Genomic DNA, 25,442 nt, shown 5'->3' on the forward strand with positions numbered 1-25,442 from the left:
CGAACCTGCAGCCCTTACGTTGCCGGTGCTTCGCTCTTCACGCCGAGCCACAGGAGAGACTGTAAATTCTTTCTTTGTAGCCACACCCTGATCCGGGTCAGTGCATGTCTCTGTACATACATGTGATATATCGTGCATCACACAGCTCACACAAGTTATTCCAGTTTTGCTGCAGCTATGATAAAAAAAGTAAATCATCAAACCGTTTTCATCCTGCGCTCATTTTTCGGTGACTACAGGGAAGTCTTCTTCAGGTGGAGGCTGTTTACATGAACCTTTGACACCCTGAGTGTGAATCTGTGTGTCGTTAATAATAAACCTGGCAAAAGAAAATCATTTCAGTTCGCCTGCAAACACACGAGATGTGAGTGTACCCATAATGCTGTGCGAGTCAAACGGTGAAAACTAAAAGATGTTTCTGTGCCACTGCGACCGGGTGAATACGGCAGTGAGCAGGGCGCGGCACATTAATCAATATTATCTTAAAGGGAAATAATATAATGTTGATTTTTAGGATATGGCACAATTCTGCCGTGCAAACTGATGACAACATTTTGTACGTTTTTAAAGGTGCACTACGCGGCTTTTTGACTCGACTTATGGCAGAAAATGTGGAAGAAGCACTTCATTTTTTTTTTTTTTTTTTTTTTTTTTTGGGGGGGTCAGTTGAGTCTAAATTGTCCATACAATTTTACGTAGTGTACCTTTAAAAACGGACAAAATTCTGAATGAAACATTTTAAGTAAGACTTTGACAATCCAAGTTTGGTTTGAGATTATCATTCGGTTCCATGGGATAAACATGAATATGATTTAAACAGGCGATTTTTGCATAAATGAGTCATATCATGATACGTTTACACTCAGTGTCTCTTCCTCAGCTCCACCTGTCAAGTCTGATGCAGCTCAGCTCTGCAGCTCTGCCATGAATTCTACCTTTTACCAAAGTTTATCATGTTCAGTTTGTGTTGACATGGTGCAGAATGTGTCACTTTAATTCTGTGTTTATTATTGAGGTTGTAGTTTGCAGAGGTCTGCTACTGGACTACATTATACTGAGAGATGTTTCTGATTTTTTGTCCCTCCTCATTTATATGCAATGCGGTGGGACAGAATAGTGGAAACAGCTGTCAGTAAAGTGCAGTCCAGTCCAACAGCAGCACTAACTATGAGCTCAATGCCAAACATAGAAGGGAATGAACTCCTCTGTTACCGTGACAACAAGACAAGCTGAGCATTATAGGCAGCAGGAGAGGAAACTTTACGGCACAACAGCTGGATTGGATTGGACTAGATTGTGCAGGTGGACCTGATAAAGTGTCACTGAGTGTGTATTAAGGGGTGTGACAGCTCAATAAACCCACTGTTCTCTGTATTTTGTCTTATTTGCAAAAATAACATTTCACTCAGATTTTAGGATAACAACATGAAATCAACAAATATTCTATCAAAGGCAAAATCCACTCAGACCATTTAAAAAGACAGAAAAATACTTAGATTATTCATCAGCTCAGTGTGTGGGTAGATGCTCTCATGCAGTGGATGTGTGTGTGTGTGTGTGTGTGTGTAACACTGTGCTTTGTAGAGTGTGTCAAGGATTGAACAGTTTGATTTTTTCATGGTTCGGTTTTATACCCAAAATATGTGAAAAAAATTATTGGGCCAGGGGAAGGGGTTAATATTCAGAAGAAAAAACTTGTTGGAAATTTGCAAGAAAAAACTCAAATTTGTGAGAAGAAAATGCAAAAATTCTCAGATTATGAAGTGACAAATTTACAAGACAAAAACAAGACAAGAAAAATCCTATTTTTCCTTCTAAGTTTACAAATTTAATCTGGGAAATTTTGATTTTCTGAGCTCCACAATTATTTCTCTTCCCTTAATACACCATCATAAATATATGTATATATCTCTATGTAGATGTAGAAAAAATCCTAGACTCGTGTCATATTGATTAGAGCCGTTTTGGCGTCTTAACCCGCTTTCTCAAGAGAATTTGAGCTCTCCTTCATTTATTTTTACAGCGTTTGTCCAGCTGAAGATGGAAAAGGGACTCGGTGAGTGTGAACGTGCTCAGCGGGACAGACGTGATCTGGGTTTGGATTTTTTTGGGGGGTGAAGTTCAGTTAGTGAATGATAAAAAGACTTCAACACCTCCAACTGTATTTGTCCCTTCCTAATAATCCTCTGAGGTGGGAAGTGTAAATCTCATTTGCCTCCCAGGAGTCACACACTATTAGAGAAGATCAGCTGCTGACTGACACCGGGGGTCAAACCCAGGTGCATGATGGGTGCCCATACTCAATATTCAGCAGCTCCTCGTAAATGTAGATTTGATTTATCAGCATGAAAAACTTTTCCCCTCTCAGATGGATCGACATGGAGCGACTCTCAGCGCGGCAGCTCGCTCTTCATCTGGCAGGCAGGTCACATTTTTCTTCAACATTGATTTTCTCATTTCAAAGTGAGATCAGCTACACACACACACACACACACACACACACCAAGAAGAGCAACTTCCACTTTTTTTTTGTTGGATTCAGAGAGAAATCATCTGTTTCCTCTGGATGTTTAGAGGTGAATCTACACCTGTATAGATACAGATGTAGATATTATGGGTTTATGTTTTGACATGAAAACCTGCACATATATACTTTGAGGCTGAGGCTTTGAAACATTGTTTAGAATATCAGCTCCATCTTCCTGTGTATTTTCTGACCCAATTAAAGGGGAATACCACTCATTTCCAGCACTGGGTTATTCCCTCACACTGGTTTTACCAGTGGAGCCTCACTGCTGCCTAACAAGACAGGAATTAAATTTGAGAATTTTTTGTAGTAAATTTCCATAGAGTCAAACTGGAAAATTTCTTCTCTTTGTGCATTCAATTGATTAATTTAAGTGTCCAAGTTTTTTTGTAAATTAATTCTTCATTTAAAGGACTGTTGTTTGCTGCAGTTTTTTAAAGTGCAGTTCAGACAAAAATATCATTACTGAGTTTTAGTGGAGTTTTGGTGCTGTGACGGTTGAAATGCTCTTTCAGAGGATTTTCTACCCTGAAAATAAATAAAATTCTGAGGGAAACACCTGATCCTTCTCACTAAATGTCAAAGTGCCAGCAGTCGTGTGAAACTTCCCACTGAGTTCAGTCTGGAAATGACTGAAAATGTTGGCTGGTCAATGAAAAATCACCGTGTTTTGTTCGCTGAACATCCTTTTTTATTCATTTTTGTAGAAAGTCCAGCCCTCGCTGCAGATACAAAAACAGAGAGCTGGGCGAGCAGCGGGGCTGAACGCGACACTGAGCGGCAGGACAGTCTCGACAGGACAACATGAAGAGGCGGGGGGGGGGGGCAACATGAAGAGGGAGGGGGGACAACATGAAGTCAAGGGCCAAAAACAAAAATAGAAAGCATTTACCCCGTTCTTAATGAGAGAAAAAAAATCACTTGAAGACACATTCCTTTTACATTCCTTCCCCAAAGCTGTACAATTAAAGACGAATATGAGGCAAAGATGCAATGCACATTATTTATATATATTTATACACATATATATAAAACAATGACAAAGAAAATTTGAACTTGTACATCCCTTATGTTAACAAACATTCAGATGACCCAGGAGAGAGAGCAGACAGTGATGAAGTTTAAATAATCAACCTGATGGGGAGCAGGGTGGAGGGAGGGTTCACGGGGGCGGGAGCGAGGCCTGGTGAGTTTGCAGAGCCTGTGTTTGTGTTTGTGTTTTTTTTTTTTGTTTGTTTGTTTTGTTTTTTTACAGCTGATTGTCTCCAGTGTGGACACAGGACAGGTCCCCGCTCGTCCCACTGCAGCCCTGCTGGGACGAGGTACAGTGAAGCATAGGCACAGACAGACACAGGACAGCATCACACCGCTCTGATCCACCGGAGAGGGCGGCCGCGACCCCGACGGGACGTCCCACCCAGGCCTGACAAACAGAGGGCTTTCAGGGGATGGAAAACAAACACCCCCTGTGGCGGCCTGAGGGAGCGCTGCCCTCTTTTCCGACTGAAATGTCTGACAGAAAGCATCGAGGGCTGTTTTCTGTTTGTTTTTTTTAACGAACACAGCTCCTTGACATCCCGGCTCAAAGCTCTTCAGTCTGTTCCAGCCGCCCGCCTGAAAACTAAAGGGGGACAGAGCGTCGGCAGTTCGGGCCCCGAGGCTCTGGAACGATCCGGTCGGCCGAGTCGGTGATTTATTTTGAGTTCCTTCTTAAAACTTTACTTTTGCTTTGATCAGAGAGCCTTCCTGGTTTTATCTGAGTTTGAATTTGAATTTGAGTTTGAGTTTTTATGCTCCAAACGTGATGAGTTTATGTCTTGTTTATTTTATGTTGCCTTTATGAAACAGTTTGTAACGTGGATTTTGAAAAGTGCTCGATAAATAAAGAGTATTAGTATTATCATTATTATTATAATTATCATCATCATCATCATCATCATTGCTTGTTTCTATATCTGCTGTTTACACCATTTTAAGAAAACTGAAAAGACCTGGTTTGTTTATGTGCTGTTTTTTGGACTGTAAACTGATCCCATCTTCACTGATCATCTGATTTATTTCGTGTTTAGTCAGCTTGTCGGCGAGCTGGCAGTTTGTTCAGGTCGTTTTGGGCTACAGCTCTTCATGTTTTGGAGCGGAGACGGGGGCTGATGATGAGACCGTTTACTGCGACAACACAACGAGATGCTCCCGCTCCAAGTTTCTAGCTGCTTGTTTTTACATTTATTAAGTCATTCATTAGTCACTATTTGTGGAAAATGAATTCTCCAGTGGATCTTCAAGACGGCGGCCGATGTGGCTGATGGGAAATGTGTGAACCCGTCCTCAGATCGCTGCTGCTACACTCGGACTTGTTGAACGCACAGGTGGAGTTAGGCTTAGTTTAAAGGGATTGCTGACAGAACATTCTTTGTATCGCACACATGAACACATTAGGATTTTTTTTTTTTTAACATGTTGTGCATGTGCATGATGACTCAGCGGATTCAGTCACTCTGGTCCTGTGGAGAAACGACGCCCGACGCTCGCCTCCCTGCTGTGGATCTGCAGGACAGGAAGTGAGGCGAGGCGGTGAGAGCTGAAGAGTTTCATTCCAAAAGGAGACCGTGTGCGGCGCCTGCTGTTACAAAACGAACGATGAATTTAACTCATGACGAAAAATGGGATCCTCTGAAATTAAGAAAATGGGATGATGAACTTTTGGGTACATTTTGGAATGCAGCTCTTCGTCGTTTCCGGACAGGACCGTGTCCACGTGGCATGTCGTCGATCCGGCTCCACCACAAAGCTCTGTGTGCTTATGTACATAGCTCTCCTACTGGACATATATAAAAAAAATGCATTGTCTTAGTTCATAGAAACCTGAGTTGCTCAACGCATATGTACAGTTCAGCTCCCGGTCTGTCGCGCGCACAGACGACATCAGTGCTTCACACACTCGTGCAGAAGGTCGGAGGCTGATCCCGGTGCAGGTGTGTGTACAGTTGGGTTTCCGGCAGTGGAGGCAGAGGTTTCTCCTGGCCGACTTCCTCCTCTGAGGTCCGACATCGTGTCTGCCGTTAGGAAGTTTTCCACCGTTTAGTCATCGGACAGCAAAACGGTGTGGTGAAGGCAAAGGGAAATAAACGTGTTCGGTAACCAGGACGCCGTGTTGCCAGGTAACCAGGACACACTCCTGTTGTGTGGGAAGTGGAGGATGCTGCCGGGCCAAAATCTGACTCCTCTACAGGAAGAACACACACACACACACACACAGACACAACCCCGCAAGCAAACACACCCCATATTCTCTTACGTTAGTTGTGCAAACGTCTCCTCGTGTCACTCAGTGCAGCCACGTTTGTAGCCCAAACAGCCTCAAGGTGTCGCTGTTGTGCGTTTGTATTTCCTGACACGTTTGAACACGTTACAAACACTTATGGGATCTTTTATGATCCTCAGGGGTTCACACAGGAAGTGCGACGGTAAAAAATACAAAACGTTATCGTGCACGCTCAGCGACAAAGGCTGAATCTGCTGTGAACGATTTAACCACTAACAAATTTAGCTTTACTGGTGCTGATGGTGTTAAATGAGCAGCTTTAAGTCGGTGTCAAACCCCGGAGGAAATGTGGCATCCTAGGAAAAAAGGGCTGGTAAAAAAAAAGTGGTTATAAAATATCATTTTATACTTGGAGGATGTAAAAAAAATATTTGTCACACAAAGGCACAGCAAAGGTCTACTTCAGCCTCAAAATGAACGTCTAGATTCCTCAGCCACTATGAGACATCGCTGGACCAACGGTGGGCTTTAAAAATCGAAGCCAAATGCTGAGGCTGAGACTTTCCACGCTGATTTTTTTTTTTTTGTTTGGAGGGTTAAAATACTGGAAATATCTGTGTTGTTTGTGCCTGAGAAGAAAATCATCGTGCGGTGTGACTTTTCCTTCTCGCCACGGCACCGTGTTAAAAACTATTTTTGGACCAGCCTGTTTCCGGGGTTTCCTCCAGGGCTGTGACGCCGTGCGAGGTCTGACTCAGGATGCAGGTGAACACAAACGCGTGAGGGCGACACCTTGAGGCCGAGGCGGCTCCTTGTGGGGGTCAGAGGAGGCTCGGCCGGAGCTGTGTGTCTCTGCAGAATCTGCTTCGTCTTCTTGTGATGATGAGGGTGCCATAACGGTCCTTCCTCCGTCTGCCGACGCGGTCATCTCAGAGGCTACTTGAGGTTTAAATGCATGATCTACAGCTACGCAGTACGATAACGACAGTATAATAACAATGATCCTAGGTCTTTAAATGCATACATTAGATTACCATGTTCCTATCATATTCAAAATTTCCCCGTTACGTGTAAATAAATACAGCTCATCTGTTTTCCTGACGCGTGAGTCTCTGGGTCTACGAGGCGGCGCTGATTGTCCGAAGCAGGGACCGGATACGACTCTCCGACCGCGGCCCGAAAACCTCCACGGGTTTTCATCCCGGCTCAGCGAAGCTCAGCTGAGGTGGAACCAGAAGCACACGGACTCCGGCGACTCGACGGCGAGGCGGGAGAGGAAATCTGGAGTCCGTGACGGTGCGGGACGGCGGGCGGAGGGCGGTTTCTGTGCTCCTATTTGGCGTTAGCGGTTCCTAGGTCCATCAGTAGTCTGTCCCGGCGGACTAGAGGGGGTCCGGCGGGGGTCAGATCGAGGTCAGAGTTGACGGGGGAGGGGTCAGGGCGGGGAAAAGGGGGGGGCAGAGGGGTTAAAGGTCATGAGGTCACAGAGCAGTGGAGGTGATCTTCTTCACCCCCCTCCGCTGGGCCAGAGTGGAGCAGCCCACCGGCTCCAGGACTGGCGGGACGTTCCTGTTGAGGGCTGAGTAGGTGGCCGCCATCGCCCCCTGGTGGGAGACAGACACACAGAAAGACAAAGAGTCAAACACGACGTGGAAGCAGCTGGATTTGGACAGTTACTGTTGAGAATTTACACTTAAAAAAGTTTTCTTTTGTTTTATGACCTGACAAATCTTTAAGCACTGGGACCTTTTTCTATGTATGAAAAAACTTCTAACTGCAATAAAATAGAGTTCAAAGTATATGGCAATGCAAAAAAAATTAAAGTGTTCTGGGAAGAGGTAAGAGTAATAATGGAAAAAATTATTTCAAAACAAATTACATTGAACTCTAAATTTTTTCTGTTGGGTCTATATCCAAAAAAACATAATTTCAACAAGTATGAACGAACATTCATAGACCTCAGCTTGCTTAATGCCAAAAAATGTATTGCATTGCTGTGGAAAAAGACTCATAGACCAAATGCTACTCAATGGATAAGACAAATGTTAATAAGCCTTCCACTCGAAAGAATAACTTATATATTAAAAGCTAAAAAGTATGTATTTGAGAATGTATGGAGGCCCTTCATTAATTATGTTAAGAAGTTAGACTTAACACTTGATCAAGTAAGTGATTGATGTGGGTAGATCATGTAGTTTCCAGACTTGTGGATTATTTTTTTTCTCATCTTCTGTGTATATTATTTTTCTTTAAAGTATTTTGTATCTATCATAAATAATATACTTTATTATGAATAGATTACCTGGTTGAAACAGAGGAGCATTAATGTATGTTTTTGGGGCTGTTATATATATATATATATTTTTTTTTTTTTTTCTTTTTTTTTTTTTTTTTTTTAGCTTTTATGTGTTTGTTTCTTTTGTTTGTTTGTTTTTTGGAAATGTGATGCGGCTTGTATAGATGATACTATATAATGCATAAATGTAAGAGGCTGTATTTCACTTGTTAAAAGTTAAATAAAAAAATATTGTGGAAAAAATAGAGTTCAAATGTTTAAAAGATGATTGATGACGCTGTAAATTACGTTAAACTAAAGAAAATCAGTTAGAAACAAAAGAATGGAAGTCTTGTTTGAAGTCTTTGGATGATGGAGACAAAACAAATCCACTCCGTCTTTAAATGAAGTGATAAAATTAGATACTTGAACAAGGAACTGGTCAGATTTCCAGGATTTTGCCTCTGAATGGACTTTGACCTGCCCCATTAAAGAGCACCTGTTGTACAGAGAGCCACGCAGCGTCATTTCTAAAGAAAATCAGCTTCGGCTTCTAGAAAAATAAACCGGCAATCAAGATCGGCAAAAAAATTAAACAAATACTTTAACCGTCAAAACACAAATCAGATCCGGGTACCTGTAAACTAAAATGTTGACAGTCCGCTTTTTAAAAAAAAATAGACTCGACAGAAAAATCTGTTCTTGCCTGCTGTCTGAGCACGACTAAACTAAAGAGTCCGAGGTGTGTGTGTGTGTGTGTGTGTGTGTGTGTGTGTGTGTGTGTGTCACCTTGACGAGGTGCGGGGCGTCCTGTCTGTTGAGGGTGTACTTGGGCAGCTGGTCTCTGTGTGTCACCCAGGGGTGTCGGAGGACCTGGCCTGCTGTCAGCCGCTGGTGCGGGTCGACGTGCAGCATCTTCGACACCAGGTCCTGAGGTCAGAGGTCACACGGTGAGCTCAGGGTCAAAGGTCAAAGGTACAAACATCAAACGGAAAATGGCCACTGCTGATGCGAATACTAACCACACAGGACTCCCCGCTGATGGAGTCACCATGTAGGACCACGACGACTAATATCTAATGTTTGAACAGCCAGTGTGTGTGTGTGTGTGTGTGTGTGTGTGTGTGTTCGTGCTCGTCTGCGTCCACACCTTCGCCTCGGTGGAAACAGAGTTCCAGTATCCTCCGGTGAGAGAGAACTTCCCGCTGCCGATGCGAGCCAGAATCTCCTCGGGCGTGTCCTCCGGGCCGTTAGCGAAGGGAGTGAAACTGGAGTGTGTGACGGAGGAGGGAAAGGAGAACAAAGGAGAAGAGGAAGTTAAGGAAACCCAGAAAAATAAAATAAAAACACAAGGAATAAGGCGGTGGGGTTAATAAAATTATCCTAAAAATAAACACACATTTGCTCACATATCTCATGGAATCCTGTCCGGTTGAGTGAATGTTTTTGTATTTTTTTAACTGTTCAGTGATGAATCCTCTCAGAAATACACATACACACACACACACACACACACAGAGCCCTACCCTGTTAGCATGGTGTACAGCAGGACTCCGAGACTCCAGATGTCGCAGGCTGCATCGTAGCCTTGTTTCTTCAACACCTGCCGGAAAACCAGAAAACCACAACTTCCAGTAATCAGCATCATTCTCACCCAGATAAATGTCTTTTTTCATCATCTTCAGCTCAGATTTACACAACACAACAGTGATTCAACCTTTATCTGATTCAGAAATGGAGTAAACACAACTGTAGTTTAGTTTAGTGAAGTTTTTGGTTTAGGTTGATTGTTTTATTTCAGTGTTGAAAAAACAGACACATCAAAAAATTAATTTAAAGAGATGAGATAAAAATAAGCTCATGAAACACAGACAGAGACGAGTGGAAAAAACCCGACAGAGACGGTATGAAAACAGAAAACTGAAGCCGAGAGGCCGGCGCACCTCGGGGGCCACAAAGTTGGCGGTGTAGCACGGCGTCATGAGGAGGCCGTTCTCCGCCCGCAGCTGCTTGGCGAACCCGAAGTCGCAGATCCTGATGGACTCGGCGTTCCCGCTCTCGTCCACGTAGAGGATGTTGCTGGGCTTCAGGTCTCTGTGCACCACCTGCAAAACACCGAGCTCCACGTTACAGCAGGTCTGCACGTTTAGTTTTTCACCAGGTAACTGACGGCTACGGGTTACTGACGCTGTTGGCTGAATAGTTTCCATCTCCAAAGTGACAGAAGAAAACAGCCTTTTCTGTTTAACTTGATTATGGCACATTTTTCAAACACTACAACATGGGCTTTGAAATGGTGTCAGGGTGTCCACAATCAAGACCTTTTCAAGATAACATAAAGCAAAATTTAAGACTTGTTTTCACAAAAATGATCTTGTTTTCTTTCAAATGAGCGTTGCAGGTGAGTGTAAAGGTAAATACGATATATTTAGTCTTATGCTGAGGCCAGTTTCAGGTAGAAATATGTTTGCTTATTGGCTTTGATTTAACTTGGAACAAGTATCTCCAAGGATATTTGTGGATTTTTCCCTGTAGCTGCTAAAGTGAGTAATTTGGTTTCTTATGTACATGTAAATGTAGTACATGAGAGTAACTATAAAGTGAGTAATCTACTACACACATTAAGTGTAGCATGTCGATATAAAGAACGGATCAGAGTTTTGTAACATGAGAAATGATGAAGTTCATGTGGAAAAGCCTGACAACTTTTGACAAAAAGAATTTAAATGATGAATGATCAGATAAGATGTTTATGTGGGAATTAAGACCTAATAAATTGAAATTTATGATAAGTGTTTTTTAAGCCTACTGAATTTAAGACTTTTTAAGATTGTAAGACTTTTCAAAGACGTGCAGACACCCTGAACAATCTGCTAATTAAAGTGAAAACATGAAAATCACCAAACTTGGGGTTAAAAGGTTTTCATACTCCATCAGTCTTAATACTGAAGACAGGCTGCAACAAAAAGCTCCCCGTCCCTGTGTGACACTTTGTTTATTTGCTTTCTCTTCTCTCGTCTCTCTGGTATAAAACACCAAAGCGCTTTTTTTTTTTTTTTTTTTAAACAGTTTCCCTCTCGCTGCCATTCACGGTCACCAAAATGCAAAGTCCAGCTTAACCACTTCAAACACATGCAAAAAAATATTTATCTGAGCCCTAACATGCAAATATACTGGTTACACCACACACACACACACACACACAGTAGCCTACCCCCTGTACGTGCAGGTACTCCACAGTCTTGGTGATGGTGTAGAGCACGGCGCTCGCCTCGCGCTCCGAGAAAAACTTCTGCCGGAGGATTTTGTCGAGCAGCTCGCCGCCCTTCATCAGCTCGGTCACCAGGTACACCGACCGGCCGTCGTCATACACCTGCACACACACACACACACACACACACACACACACACACACACACACACACACACACACACACACACACACACACACACACACACACACACCTTCTGTCATCCTGGGCAGCTCACACTCCACCTGTCCAAATGGCTTTTATCTACTTGTGAAAGCTGCATTTAATCTGATCTAACAGGCTCAGATCTGGACACATTACTTTTTTTTTTTTTTTTTTTTGTTAAGCTTTGTTTCTATTTTTATTTCAGTTAACATTATTTTTTTAACAACCATTACTTGTCCAGAACTTTTCATTTTTTTTGGTTAATTTTTCGTTAAGGATAATAAGGCTTTAAGGCTTTAATAAGAAGATTTCCCTCCCAATGGCAGAACCTGTCAAAATGTATTAAAGCTCACTAAAAACATCATCTAAAATTAATTTAGAGCCAAGATCAAACTGGCCATCCAAAAAGTATCAGGCCATTCAGATGTGTAATTTAAATAACTCGCTCAATAAATAAAATTAAATAAAATAAAAACCTCTAGAGTGTTGTGTGAGGAAGTGTTTCTTCTGAGTTTGAAAATGTTGTTTTTCTTCCAACATTTTAAAGAAAACTGTTGGAGTCTGTTGAGGCGGTGTGGGACTGAGAAATGAACCGTTGTGTAATAATTTGATTTAGCCTCTGGGACAGCCAGGTGACTCATTCACCTGGATTTGGTGGATTATGCAACACTTACAGCCACCAGCCATCATGAAACAGGAACCGAGCAGAAAATAACAAGGCAGGGTTAAAAATTACATTGTCAGTTACAAAAACTGACACAGGTGAGAGAATTCTCCCCCGTCAGTGAGATCAGATGATGCAATCTGAGGTTTGAGAATAAAACTGTAAATGGTGACTGAAAAACACCAAGACTGGACTTCAGAGTTTGAGTTTGTTATCTGAGAAGAGGATTTAAATAAAAAAAAAAAAAAAAAAAAAAAAAAAAAACAAGCTCAAAACCAAGGCTATTACTGTGATGAAAATGAACAAAATAATAAAAAGTTGGTGTGGAAAAACATTTTCCTTGACTTAAGTAAAAATAAAAATAAGGCTTTGCAAAAAAAAAAAAAAAAAAAAAAAAAAAAAAAACTAACTGAAACTGTAATGTGTGTTTATAAAACTAACTACAATAAACTAAAATGATAGAACAGGTTTCTTTAGTTTTTGTCTCTGTCAGTTTATTTGGTTGCTCATCTGTCCCAAATGATTTTTTAAAATAGTATGATGTGTTAATTATTTTTCATTTTTTTTTTTTTTTACTTTTTACTTTTTACTTTTTTTTTACTTGTTTGAAGCTTGTCCCGGACAAATAACCCACCATTTTCAAAAAATGAAAACTAAACAAAACTAGCAAACCCATTTTAAAAACTAAAAAGCAAAAACTCAAAACAAAATAAAAGTAAAAGCGAATGAAAAAGGCAAAATGAATAATAACCTTTCTCGAAACCACAAAAACAAAACGTATGTGAAACCAGTAGAATGAGAGCAGAGAAACCAGAAACTCAGCACCTGCCTGCTCACACTCTGCATACATATATCAGATTAAAAAAAAAAAAAAAGAAGAAGAAGAAGTAAATGTTTTTACCATTAAACTAGGTTCTTAGAATGGAAAAGCACTTAGAGGTGATGGCTGCTTGCCTGCTGGGGAGGGCGGTAGAGAAGACAGACGATTTAAAGGAAAAATCCACCCAAAACACTGGAAGAACAGTGATTGGTCCAGTGAAAAAGCGAAATGCAACTCTTTATGTAAAAAAATGTCTGAGGGTGGACTTTCCTGTAACCGTGCACCCGCCACAAAACACATCAAAGCCTCAGTCCTGACGGCTCACATGTTCCCCTCTCAGGAGGAAAGGCGTGCGGGCCGCTTCCTAAACTAAACGTCCCACCCTGATTGAAATCGCAGCCGTGACTCACATCCTTCAGGGTGATGATGTTGGGGTGCTGTCCGTATCTCAGCAGGATCTCCACCTCCTCCGACGGGTCTCTCTTCGCCTTGCTGATGATCTGGAACAGAGGCACAGCGTCACATGCCTGCACGTTCCCAGTTTACGTGCGCGGGGAAAAAGCTGAGGCCCGGACGGCGGCAGGTGGTGTCTTACCTTGACGGCGTACTCCATCCCGGTCCCTTTGTGAACGCACCGCTTACAGATGGAGTACGAGCCGACGCCGATGTCCTCCTTGATGTCGTATGTGTCTGAGAACTGGGACGTGCTTCTGTGCAGCTGCTGCGTGAAGGTGTAAAGGCAAACACACACACACACACACACACACACACACACAGCACACACAACAACCACGATTTCAGTCCAAGGCTGCAAAGTTAAAGTCCTCTTCCACTCAAAAAAGTGTTTTCCTTCTGTTTCTGTCTCCCAAAATGTCTGACTTTGACTCTACTGACTTGTATCTGTGCAAAGTTTGTCACTGTGTTTTCACACTCCTCTACTCAAGGTGGAGGTGTGTGTGTGTGTGTGTGTGTGTGTGTGTGTGTGTGAGATTCAGACAGACCCTGGGCCAGCTGGATTTGCTACGTTTGAAATCCAACAGCCAATCAACTGTCAGCTGACAGGGCGCTGCTTTGCATGTCATTACCAGCGGCTCTGCCTGTCGCTTCAGTGTTTTATTTAAAAAATACAATAAAATTAAAAAAAAAAAAAAAAAAAAAAACTGGAACTGCTTCACATTTCACATGAACAATATTAGAACACATAAATACATTTTATAATTTTATATTTAATACATTTAATAAAATATATTTAATATAATAAATATATTTATATAATATAATTTTATATTTATATTAGATACATGTATTTTTTCATGGTTAGATTATCAAATACTGACACAATGTTCATGACCGTTGCGGGATGGGACCTCCTGGTTTGTCCTGTTTTGCTATACTTGTGAGGACCAACTATTGACGTACAGCTGATCCTGTGACATTTTGGGCTGTGAGGACATTTAGGGCTGTGAGGACATTTTGGGCTGTGAGGACCTTTGGGACCGTCCTCACAACGGAAAAAAGTTAATTCTGGCTTATTGGTTGAGGTTGGGGTTAGACAATAACTTGGTTATGGCTAAGATTCGGGAAAGGCTATAGAGACTGAATACAAGTCAATACAATGTCTACACAAGTATAGCAAAACCAACGTGTGTGTGTGTGTGTGTGTGTGTGTGTGTGTGTGTGCTTACCTGTACAATAGTGTTGGATACTGGCTGTGTTTCCTCCTCTGTTATGGCCACAAAACTGAATCCTCTGAACAGCTGATGGGCGTTGGCACTGGGAGGAACTCCAGGAGAGTCTGCAATACACACACACACACACACACACACACACACACACACACACAGTGGTTGATTGGTTTTTTTTAGATATATTTTTTTAATTTTTATTTTACTGACACACATTAATAGTGTATATACAAAAGACATACAAATACGCAAAACAACATGTAAACAAAAGCTAATAAAGGAATATGGGGTCGGGGCATCAATAATCACTTAGCTGTTCTTTTTTTCTATTTTTGTTATTTATTTTTTTCTCTTTAAACAAAAGCTCCTTGAAAATGTTCATGTTGCAGTTCATCATATTAACCACTATTACATCCCTCACTGGATCCCACAATCCCCCTGGACCCAGATCAAGGTGAACCAGGGTTCAAGGTGATCCAGACTGACTGTCAATGAAATCTGTGTTATTTCAGGTCGGGGGTGTGTGAGGGGGAGGCGGCGGCCACAGGCTGGTACCTCTGGGTGTTTTCGCCGTGAACTCGGGATCGAAATAGAACGTGTCGTCGGGCCGTCCCGAAGCCGGCTTGAAGGGAGGGTGGATCTCTCTGCGGTACAGTTTCTGCAGCGAGAGGAGAGACGAGCCGTCAGAGAAACTACAGCCACCAACATCAGAACACGGCATCATCACAGAGAAAAAAAAAAAAAGATTTCATAAAACAGTCCTATTCATTATTAGACTCTGAATAAAGAGCCTTACAGAGAATGAAGAATGTAAAAATGCATAAAAGCCAAATATAAAACAGAAAAAGACAATTTAATCATTATTTTTAATATCACTATACTTATGTTTGGTTATGTTTACAGATATTTATGTTTATCTGACTGTGAAGAAACCCTCCTTCAAAATAAAATCCCCTGAAGTGAACTGAACCAGTGGAGAGACACTGACATTCCAGTCGATGGTGTTGTAGAACTGATGCCTCTTGATCTCCTCCACGCCGTCTGGCCCAGCTCCTACACACACACACACACACACACACACACACACACATAAACACACACATCAGCCCAGTATGGTGCAGTATGGACCACTAGGGGGCAGCACAGCCTCGTCTCCTGTCAATCCTGGACTGAAGCCGGCTGTGTGTCGACACTCAGAGAGTAACTCGACTGTCAGTCACACTCCGGTTTTTCAGGTTCGGCTGTTTGAGATGTTTCTCTGCTGCAGTCACACGTCTGACGTGGGAGTGAGCCACACTTCTTCACTGACACGTTTCACCTGTAATATAAATACTAACTGGGACTTACCATGACTTCTGTTCGCTACAGCCTGGACACACATGCCAAATGAAGACCTCGTGTTTTCATATTTTACATCCATATTTAGATTTTATTCCTATATTTCATCCATCAGACACAAAGACACATTATGTACCATACACTGTATTTATATATTAAACTGTGTCGACACTATCATGAGGTAGTTAAATACTGTGTAGTGTACTGCATGTGTACTGTCCTATATATTCCTCTGTAGACTGTGCATATGGTTGAATGACAATTAATCTGCCAGATTCATTTTTGCCCACTTTATATGCATTAAACCAACATCAACTAATTGAGTAACAAGATTGTGGGAAATCTTTGTGAGAAAGCAGAGGTTCATTTCCTCTCACTATTAGACCATTTTTTTGTTATTGGGTCTCCTTTGCAGTGAGGCTTCCTGATAAGGGAGTATTTTTAGGAAATAAGACCGACAATCTCACAGCAGGAAATGCGGCACACATCCTAATTAGGTTCCTTGATTGGGTGAAGTTTTAAGGAAACATCAAGTGTCTCCTTCGCTGCATAAAATAGCGTATGTGACCGGGCAGTGAGCCAAAAAAAACCCCCTAGAACTGGTGATTTTAATGGCAAAACAGAAGCATCACTTAAAGGTAAGTTTGGAATGAAAGGTTATTAAATGTAAATACACGAGAGCTGTTCTTATGTGTTTTAATTTAAATTATTTAGTAGGTCACTGGGTTATGTTAGTTAAGCTCTGTTTCGTGCAACTTCAATGCCTGAACATGTTTGCTTTTCTAGCTTAGCCCCTTGTCATCCCATCATAAGTGACCTAATACAGCATTAGGCAGCTAGCATCAAGGTAGCTAGTGCTGTGTTATTTTATGGCCTGGTTACCATGGAAACCAGGTTTATGCTATCAATCAATCAATCAATCAAATTTTATTCATATAGCACCTTTCAAACAAATGCATGATAGTCAAGGTGCTTTACATCTTGACTCTTTGATTGCTGATTATTTTACTCATAATTGACAAATTAATTTTGTCTCTGTTTTATTCTGTTTTTATTCCCTGTTTTTTTTCTGTTTTAATCCCTGTTTTATTTTGTTTTAATCCCTGTTTTATTCTGTTTTTGTTATTGTATTGTAATTCTGTATTGTTTTTATGGTTGTTGTACATTCGGCATCATTGTAAATGAGGGCTTGCTCTCAATGAGTCTCCGAATCCAAATAAAGGTTGAATGAATGAATGAATGAATGATTGACAAATAAGCATAAAATAAGAAGTGAAAGGACAAGTCACGTGACATTTCCTTGTTAGCTTCATGTAACCTTTTGAAAAAAAAAAAAAAAAAGATAACAAAGATGACGCGGCGCTTTCTTGCAGACGGGACAGAGCCGGTGTGTCGCCCCCTGCTGGTCGGACACGAGACCAAACCCCCCGAGCAAAAGTCCCGCTCAGCTTGTCCTGCACCTGAGATAGCTCGAGCTGCAGATCGAGACCGAGCGGAAAATGAGCCTGAAGACAGCAAATTACTTAGAACAGGCCAAGATCCTTTAGTTGGGCAAACCCAGGCCTAAACCTGAAGCCTGAAACCTGAGATGTGTCTGCCTCTGTGTGAGTTACCTAGTCTGTTTGACGGGTTGCGTTTGAAAAGGTTCCTGAGGAGACTCTGCGCTTCGGAGCTCAAAAACTGAGGCATCCCCAACTTGGCCCTGGAGGAAAAACAAAAGAAAAGAGAGTAGAAAGAAGACAGAGAGAGAGAAAGAGAGAAGAGAGAGGAAACAGGATGGAGAGAGGGGGGTGTGAAACTGAAAGCAGAGGCTGTATCGCAGAAACAGAACATTATAACTCCAGTGACCTGCAACCGTCATCAAATGTCCATATTGTATATCTGCGCTCCATCTCAACTGAAAGTATCTGAAAGACTAGACTGCAAACTCTCTCTCTCTCACTCTCTCTCTCTCACACACACACACACACACACAGAGAGAGACACAAACACACACAGGAAACCAACTCAGCATTCTGCAGAAACTCTGCTCAGCATTTCTCCCACAGAGAAAGAGAGAGAGAAAGAGAGAGAGAGAGAGAGGAAGCAGGAAAGACAAGTTAATATTTCCTGTGAAGCTCCTCTCAACACGATTAGAACGTCTCTCCTTCTCCCTCCGTTCTCCTCCTCCTCCTCCTCCTCCTCCTCCTCCTCCCTGCTCATCATAAATTGCCATCAGCACACTCTTGTCCACTTCTTATCTCTCCTCTGCTCCGTCCATCCTCCTCCTCCTCCCCCTCCCCCTCCTGAGTGCTACACTTTACTTCCTCTAATATAAATCCCTCACTTTCCCCTGGGCTGCCTCAGGGGGGTTCAGCTCACACACACACACACACACACACACACACACACACACACACACACACACATACGAACACACACTTGCAGTCCAGCTCTACAGTAAGCTGTAATAGAAGTTGTTGAGTGGTGGTTGGATCGCAGTTTGCAGAGAGTATAAAGTGACTTACTTGAGGATCATGGTCATGGTCTCTTTCCGGTCTTTTCCTTGAAACGGCAGCGTTCCCGTTAGCATCTCAAACTGGGATGGAGACACACACAAACACACACACACCGCCACAGTCAGAGCTCCGCATTTTCAACTCCACTGGACACCTTTCTGCAGAAGTGGGAGTCCAAGTTAAAGGTTGTACATGCTGCAGTTTTTAATTTCTGCATGGTTGCACTGCAAAAACGCAAAATCTTACCAAGATTATTTGTCTTATTTCAAGTCAAAAATGTCTTATTTCTAGTCAAAACATCTCATTACACTTAAAATAAGACATGAATAAGACAAAATTTGCCAGTGGAAAAAGTGAAAATTCACTTGAAATAAGTGAAAATGAGCTAGAAACAAGAAACAAATTTTGCCAATGAAACAAGCAAATTTTCACTTGAAACAAGAGACAATTGTCTAAAAACAAGTTACTTCTGAGGTGATCATGTCTTATTTTAAGTGTAATGAGATATTTTGACTAGGAATAAGACATTTTTGACTTGAAATAAGACAAATAATCTTGGTAAGATTTTGAGTTTTTGCAGTGTGTTAAATCAAATGTGCTGTCGTGGTGTCACTGCCGTAAACAGCGACTGGTGGTCTTCGTTGTTTGAGTCGGTTTCTCCATGTCCCATAAACCCTGTTGCTTCCTGTCTTTTCCTGCTGCTCAAAAGTTTACTCTCTGTCCTTTCTGAAGAGGATCAACATGTTGGAAGTGATTTTTTTCCCTTACACCCTCTGCCAGAAGCTGACAGAAGGGCTCTATTTTAATGATGTAAGAACATGGTCTGCAGAGTTTGGTGCGAGTGCATTCAGGGCGTGTCCAAGTCCAGCGGGAAAAAAGGCTGGTGGCTGCAGGCGCCTGGCTCTAAAGGCTTGTGCTGAGTCTCTTCATTAACCCTGGCTGTGTTTTGGGCGTAACGTGCAGTAAACCAGTCAGAGCGCCGTCTCCCATCCCTGTTAAAAGCCAGGTGTGTCACACCTTGGTGGATCACTATTATGGTGGTGAATTTTTCAGGTCAGCTTCTCTGCAGAGGAAACGGATCTGCTCGTGCGCTTTCAGTTCATGCACGAGCAGATCAACCTACGGCGACGGCAGGACTCCATCGAGTGATGACTTGGTGCCGTGTGAGGTGGCAGCCTGTTGCAGCAGCTCCCGTGTGCTTTCCTAGCTGTCGTATTTTTTCTCCTAGTCATATCTCATATTCTTAGGTTAGTCTTTATTGTATATTTTTAGTCTTTATTGTCTTTATTGTATATACTTCTGCATCTATTCTATTCTATTTAACTTTATTTTATGTTTCTATTGATGCTGCTGTAAGATAAGAATTTCCCAGTTTGGGATCAATAAATTAAATCTATCTATCTATCTATTTATCTATCTATCTATCAATCCCTGAGGTGTGTGTGTGTGTGTGTGTGTGTGTGGAACAAGCAGAGTGGACGCTCGCCGGCGCCCCCTATTTAAGCGACCATTACTATCTTGACAATGAGCTTCATATAGAAACTAGAGCACTGACGTCAGAGCTGCTTTTTGTCGCTCAGTGATTTTCAGCTGCCTCAAGACCACAGCCTTGCTCTTCTCTGATGTGAAGTTTGTGGCACCGCACTGCCTATCCTCAACACTTTGCCTTAACCTCTTGTCCTGACACGCATAGCCTCCTGGAGTAACCCAAATACATCTAGAGCCTGATGGCAGCAACAATGAGGTGGCTGCTATGTATGTATGTATGTATGTATGGGGTTGCCATGGCGGCACGCATAGACACAGTGGCTTACAGGTCTCCACTCTTGGTGCTGTATTATAGTGCTGGGCGGTATGACCAAAAATGTATATCACGGTATTTTTCAAAATTATATCGGTTTCACGCTATATGACGGTATTTTCTTTTTTCATGCACGACTGGGTGTTAACCACATTTTCTAATCATTTAGAGAAGAATTACTGCATTAAATTAACTTAGAATGACCTGTTTTACTGTCATGAGGAATGAATACTGGACATTAATGTCCACCCTAGTATTAATACAGGTTTACATGGCAACACAAAATGATGCAAAGAGGTGGCACTCGTGATTCTAATGAAGTGAAGGAATCAGAATGCATGACAGTTGCAGTCAAAATACACAACCTTTTTATTATGCAAATTTAAGGCCACTTGCATTAATATGCAGACTGATTTGACTGATTTAACAATATGTTAAAATATTATTATTAGGGTCTCTTCTCTGAATAGACAAGCTAAGCCAGTGTGCTGCTGTTAGCCAGTGAAAACAGAGCGGAGTGGCAACTCTTTGCTTTGTTACACAATCTATGTCAGTGCGCTGCTGTAGCCTGGAAAGTTTCTTTGCCTTTGCCAGACGGATTTTTTGAAGCCGAAGAACTTCCAAACAGCCGACACAGCTCCACTTTTTGGTAAAAGTTCTTCAGCTTCATTTTCTGAGTCCCCACTGCCTAGTGAGTGCAACTGCAAAAACAGTTCCCGGCTGAAAACAGCTGAAAAGACAACCCTTTAAGCCGCCGCCTCCCCGCATTTTCCAACACCAGGTCCATAACTAACAAAATCGACGAACTGCGCCTGCACATCGCCTCCAACAAGTGTTTCAGTGACTGCTGCATTTTTCTGATATCAGAGACTCGGCTATTCAACTAGCAGGCTGCACGATGCTTTCTATTCTGCCCTGCACCCAAAGTACTGAGCCCTAATTTTGTTGCATTATTATACCGTATATGATTGTGCAATGACAATAAAGATCTATCTATCTCTCTCTCTCTCTCTCTCTCTCTCTATCTATCTATCTATGTAGAGTCTCATCAGGAAGAACAAAGGTCTTGTCAAGCTACAAGACTAAAGACGAGGCAGTTCACTGTGTCACAGTTCAGCTACTTTAGGAGACAAATCTACCTTCTCACACACTTCACACTGTTACTGGGAAGGTTACTGAGTAGATCTACACACACACACACACCACAACAAGCTGTTTTCAGATCGCTCCTCCTCTGCCTGTTCAGTATTCAGACATCATGAACTAACTGCTGATTTTCCACTGGAGCTCCATGATGTGAGCTCCTGACGTGGACATGAGTCAGTCAGTCCGTCCGTCCGTCCGTCCGTCAGTGTGAGCAGTGTGTGTGTCCTCTCACCATGAGCACGCCGTACGACCACCAGTCGGCGCTGTGTGTGTGTCCTCGCCTGTTCACCACCTCTGGAGCCATGTACTCCACCGTCCCACAGAACGAGTACGCCTTGTTCTCATGGTCTATCGACTCCTTACTGAGGCCGAAGTCTGCAGCAAACACACACACACACACACACACACACACACACACAATGGAGAAGGTTTGTTTCGATATGTGATGATGATGATGGGTTGTCACAGCATGCAGCGGCTCGAGCCAGCAATAAGAATAAATGTGAGAAAACACTGACAGGCACTAATAAACAAAAATAGATCAATGACGGCAGCTCATTTGGTGACACCAAGGTTTGTGATGGTTTTAGACGGAATCAGTAAAAATAGCATACATAATGAGCCACATATACACTCAGTATCACATACTGCCAGAAACACACACGCACACACACACGCACACACACCCGCACACACAGAAAAGGTGTAATATTACTCACCAGTAAGCTTGATGTGGCCATCCTCATCCAGCAGAATGCTGAAACAACAGAACAACAGAAAGAGTTTTGTATTGAGAAGGAAAAACCCACAGGCAAACACTTAGAACACAGTATAACTGTGTGTGTGTGTGTGTGTGTGTGTGTGTGTGTGTGTACCTACTTTTCCGGTTTGAGGTCTCTGTAAATGATGCCGAGGCCGTGCAGGTGGTCGAGGGCCAGAGCGAGTTCTGCTAGGTAAAACTTCACATCCTCCTCTGTGAACATCACCTGGACCACACACACACACACACACACACACACACACACACACACACAAAACAGTCACATAAATATGCAAGAGGTACTTTCAGGTGGACACTGTACTGCGTTGAGGTACTCAGATTACTTTTTCAAATCTGGTAATCAAAAATTAGTTTGTTTTTTCGTACTGTGCCATCGTCTGTTTGTGTGAATTTTCTAAATGTAGAAAAAAAGTGTAAATCACACAGCATATCATGCAGAAAACTGAACATGTTCAAAGATTTGTTGAACATGCTGAGAAGGACAGGACAGATCTGATTAAAACACACTTGACTGATAAAAACAGAACAAACACTTTTTTGATCATGTGTTAATGATCAGATCAGATCCTGCCTGCAGCAAAAACAAAATCAATTAAATTACACTTTTGTTTTTAATCACTTTTTCATCATTTAGCATTTAGGTTTTGTGAGTTCAACCCTTCAGCGGTATGGATCTGGGAACTGGTCTGTAATCGTGTCTTTGTTTCTCTTGTTTCTTTGAGTGTTTTGTGTTTTGTAGGTGAAAAACTGTCAGACAGTGCACCTGCATCAGTAGCTGGGTTTCCATCCAAATATATCAAAATTTTTGAGCGACTTTTGTCAAAATGCGCAAAAGAAAATGCGAATTTATGCCTGTTTCCATTAGTTTTGTTTTGCGATTATTGGGAGAAGAGTGCGCCGTGAGATGATGTCATAAGATAGCGTCTGTGTGTCGCCTGAACAACAACACACACTCAGCTGACACTCAGCAGCTGATCAGGGACAGATTCCTGCTGAACTTGTCGGCTCTTGGGAGAAGTCTGCTTACTATTTTGGCAGCGCTAACTTCGTACCGAACCATCCTGAATAAGGAATAAGAGACTAATAATAATAATAATAATAATAACTAATAATAAGACTGTAGCGTAGAAGTGTGACGTGGTATCCGGTCCAGTCATCGTTTATTCGTAAAATCTGTTTCCACAGCAAAAAGTCGCATTTTCTTTTATCGATACGCTGAGAAATCCACCCCCTCCAAGTTTTTTGCGAATTTTCGGCCGTTTTTCGAATTCCTGGTGTTTCCATCCAAGTTTTTTTTTTTTTTTTCTCGCAATTTCTGAAAATGCGAATAGAAATAGGTGGATGGAAACCCGGTTAGTGACTGCAGTATAAACCAGCAGCTTGTGTTGTTATAATGGGGTGTACTGCTGTATGCCCGCTCAACCTCTTCTGTCTGGTAAAAAAAAAAAAGCCCTCTCAGGTGTTGCTGCCATATCTGGGGCTTTTGCAGCACTTAACGGCATGCTGAGTCTGTGATTTCCCATCACTGACCTGAAACCAGCTCTCCACCTGACGCCTCTACCTCCCAGGTCACCCAAAGTTCTGCTCTTTCCGTTTTTCTCTGTTTATTTTCACATTAAGCATAAAAAAAAAAAAAAAATCTTCCCTTCCATGTTGTTTAGTTTATTTTGTTGATTTCATGTTATGCTGCCTAACCATTCTGGTTTCATTTGGCTTCACTGCTCAGTTCTCCTCTGTTAGTCTGTCATGTTGATTTCCTTTTTTGTGATCTTTTCTTTCATGGTGAGACGTTTAAAAAAAAAACAAAAAAAAAATGAGGTTTTGGGGTTTCATTTCACACGGTTTTGCTCTTTTTTTTTCCACCAGTTTCTACCATTCATATATGCAAGTGAACTGAACCCTAAAGACTGAATGTCACAGTCTGTATGTTACCTCTTTGGAGAGACGAGTGAAAAGGTCTCCTCCTCTCAGGAAGTCCAGGATCAGGTAGAGCTTCCCCTCCGTCTGAAACGCTGAGGGATGAAGGAAGGAAGGAAGGAAAGAAGGAATAAAAAAGTAAATATAAGGGTTGAAATATTGAGAAGAAGAGAAAGGACGGGATCAAGAAAGAAAGGAAGACAACAGATTTGACACTTTTAATGTGCGCTGAGCTCCTAAGCTCTTGAGGTTCCTGCTGACTAAAAGGGGAATAATGAGTTTCGATTGGCTGACGTGGGCCCGGTGAGTCAGCACCGAGGGCTGTGATTGGCTGACTCACCGTAGTGCAGTTTGACGATAAAGGGATGGTTCACTTCCACCAGGATGTCTCGCTCCATCTTCGTCCTGACGCGGTCCCTCACTGCACACACACACACACGCACACACACACACCGGAAAAACGCATACATCAACTAATAAAGCACATCCTCAAACGCAAAACAAAACTGTCTCTCTCAATTGTTCATAACTCCCCCACTCTCTCTCTCTCTCTCTTTCTCTCTCTCCTACTTCTTCTTCTCCCTCTTCTTCTTCCTCTATTTTGGCAGGGAAGAGGCTCCCAGATGGCAGCGGATGAGTAATTGAATCAAGAAGGGAGAGGGAGAAAAGAGCTGAGCAGCAGAAGAGAAAGAAAGAAAGAAAGAAAGAAAGAAGGAAAGAAGGGAAGAAAGAAAAAGAACAGGGTAGAGGGAAAGCGAAAAAGAGGAGAGAAAGAGAGGGAGCATGATAGAGAAAATGAGACGGAAAGAGAAAGTGAGGAAAAAGGAAGAGAAAGAGTGCGAGACAAACGTTCGAAGAGAAAACGGAGACAAGGAGCAGATAAGAAAGAAAGAAAGAAAGAAAGAAAGAAAGAAAGAAAGAAAGAAAGAAAGAAAGAATGAATGAATGAGACAAAGAGCTCCAAGCAAAAGTGCCAGGTGAGGAGATGTTGTATTTTTTCCCACCACTAGATGGCAAGTTGAGTTAAACATCACCATCAGTCTTTCTCTCTTTCTGTCTCTCCTTCTCTTTCCCTCTGTCTCTCTCTCTCTCTCTCTCTAATTCTCATGTTCAGGTGTTATTTTCCACTTTGGGTGATGACGACTTGACACCGAGCTGACAGAGAGATGAGGAAACGGAGCGCTTGCCGCAGTAAAAAACACTGTTTGGGAACAGCGTGAGCACCTGACATTCATCAGCCAGCATCTTAAAAACACAACTCCTGTTACAAACACGGCTCTTAAGGTCACGCCTCACTTTACACACGTCCCAT

At 42.2% G+C, this 25,442-nt stretch overlaps 1 protein-coding gene across 2 annotated transcripts in view; it reads right to left on the bottom strand.

Moving 5' to 3' along the window:
• Positions 1-3,195: 3,195 nt before the first annotated feature.
• rps6ka3b (ribosomal protein S6 kinase, polypeptide 3b) overlaps positions 3,196-25,442 on the bottom strand; it is a 51,100-nt gene continuing 28,853 nt past the window's right edge. The window contains exons 5-22 of one of the 2 annotated variants that reach the window (XM_030079271.1): positions 24,471-24,551; positions 24,146-24,225; positions 22,312-22,418; positions 22,152-22,189; positions 21,665-21,807; positions 18,495-18,565; positions 17,601-17,689; positions 15,638-15,702; positions 15,205-15,307; positions 14,650-14,759; positions 13,560-13,682; positions 13,375-13,464; positions 11,279-11,437; positions 10,008-10,169; positions 9,591-9,667; positions 9,215-9,332; positions 8,854-8,994; positions 3,196-7,393 (exon numbers count right to left, since the gene is read on the bottom strand). In XM_030079271.1, coding sequence (XP_029935131.1) covers positions 7,271-7,393; positions 8,854-8,994; positions 9,215-9,332; positions 9,591-9,667; positions 10,008-10,169; positions 11,279-11,437; positions 13,375-13,464; positions 13,560-13,682; positions 14,650-14,759; positions 15,205-15,307; positions 15,638-15,702; positions 17,601-17,689; positions 18,495-18,565; positions 21,665-21,807; positions 22,152-22,189; positions 22,312-22,418; positions 24,146-24,225; positions 24,471-24,551 — 1,880 coding nt within the window. In that variant the 3' untranslated portion in view covers positions 3,196-7,270. Of the gene's footprint in view, positions 7,394-8,853; positions 8,995-9,214; positions 9,333-9,590; positions 9,668-10,007; positions 10,170-11,278; positions 11,438-13,374; positions 13,465-13,559; positions 13,686-14,649; positions 14,760-15,204; positions 15,308-15,637; positions 15,703-17,600; positions 17,690-18,494; positions 18,566-21,664; positions 21,808-22,151; positions 22,190-22,311; positions 22,419-24,145; positions 24,226-24,470; positions 24,552-25,442 lie in introns of both variants that reach the window. The other variant, XM_030079270.1, reaches the window with a different exon arrangement.

Source organism: Myripristis murdjan, chromosome 20, assembly GCF_902150065.1.
Source record: "Myripristis murdjan chromosome 20, fMyrMur1.1, whole genome shotgun sequence".
In the NCBI taxonomy this organism is placed as follows: Eukaryota; Metazoa; Chordata; class Actinopteri; order Holocentriformes; family Holocentridae; genus Myripristis; species Myripristis murdjan.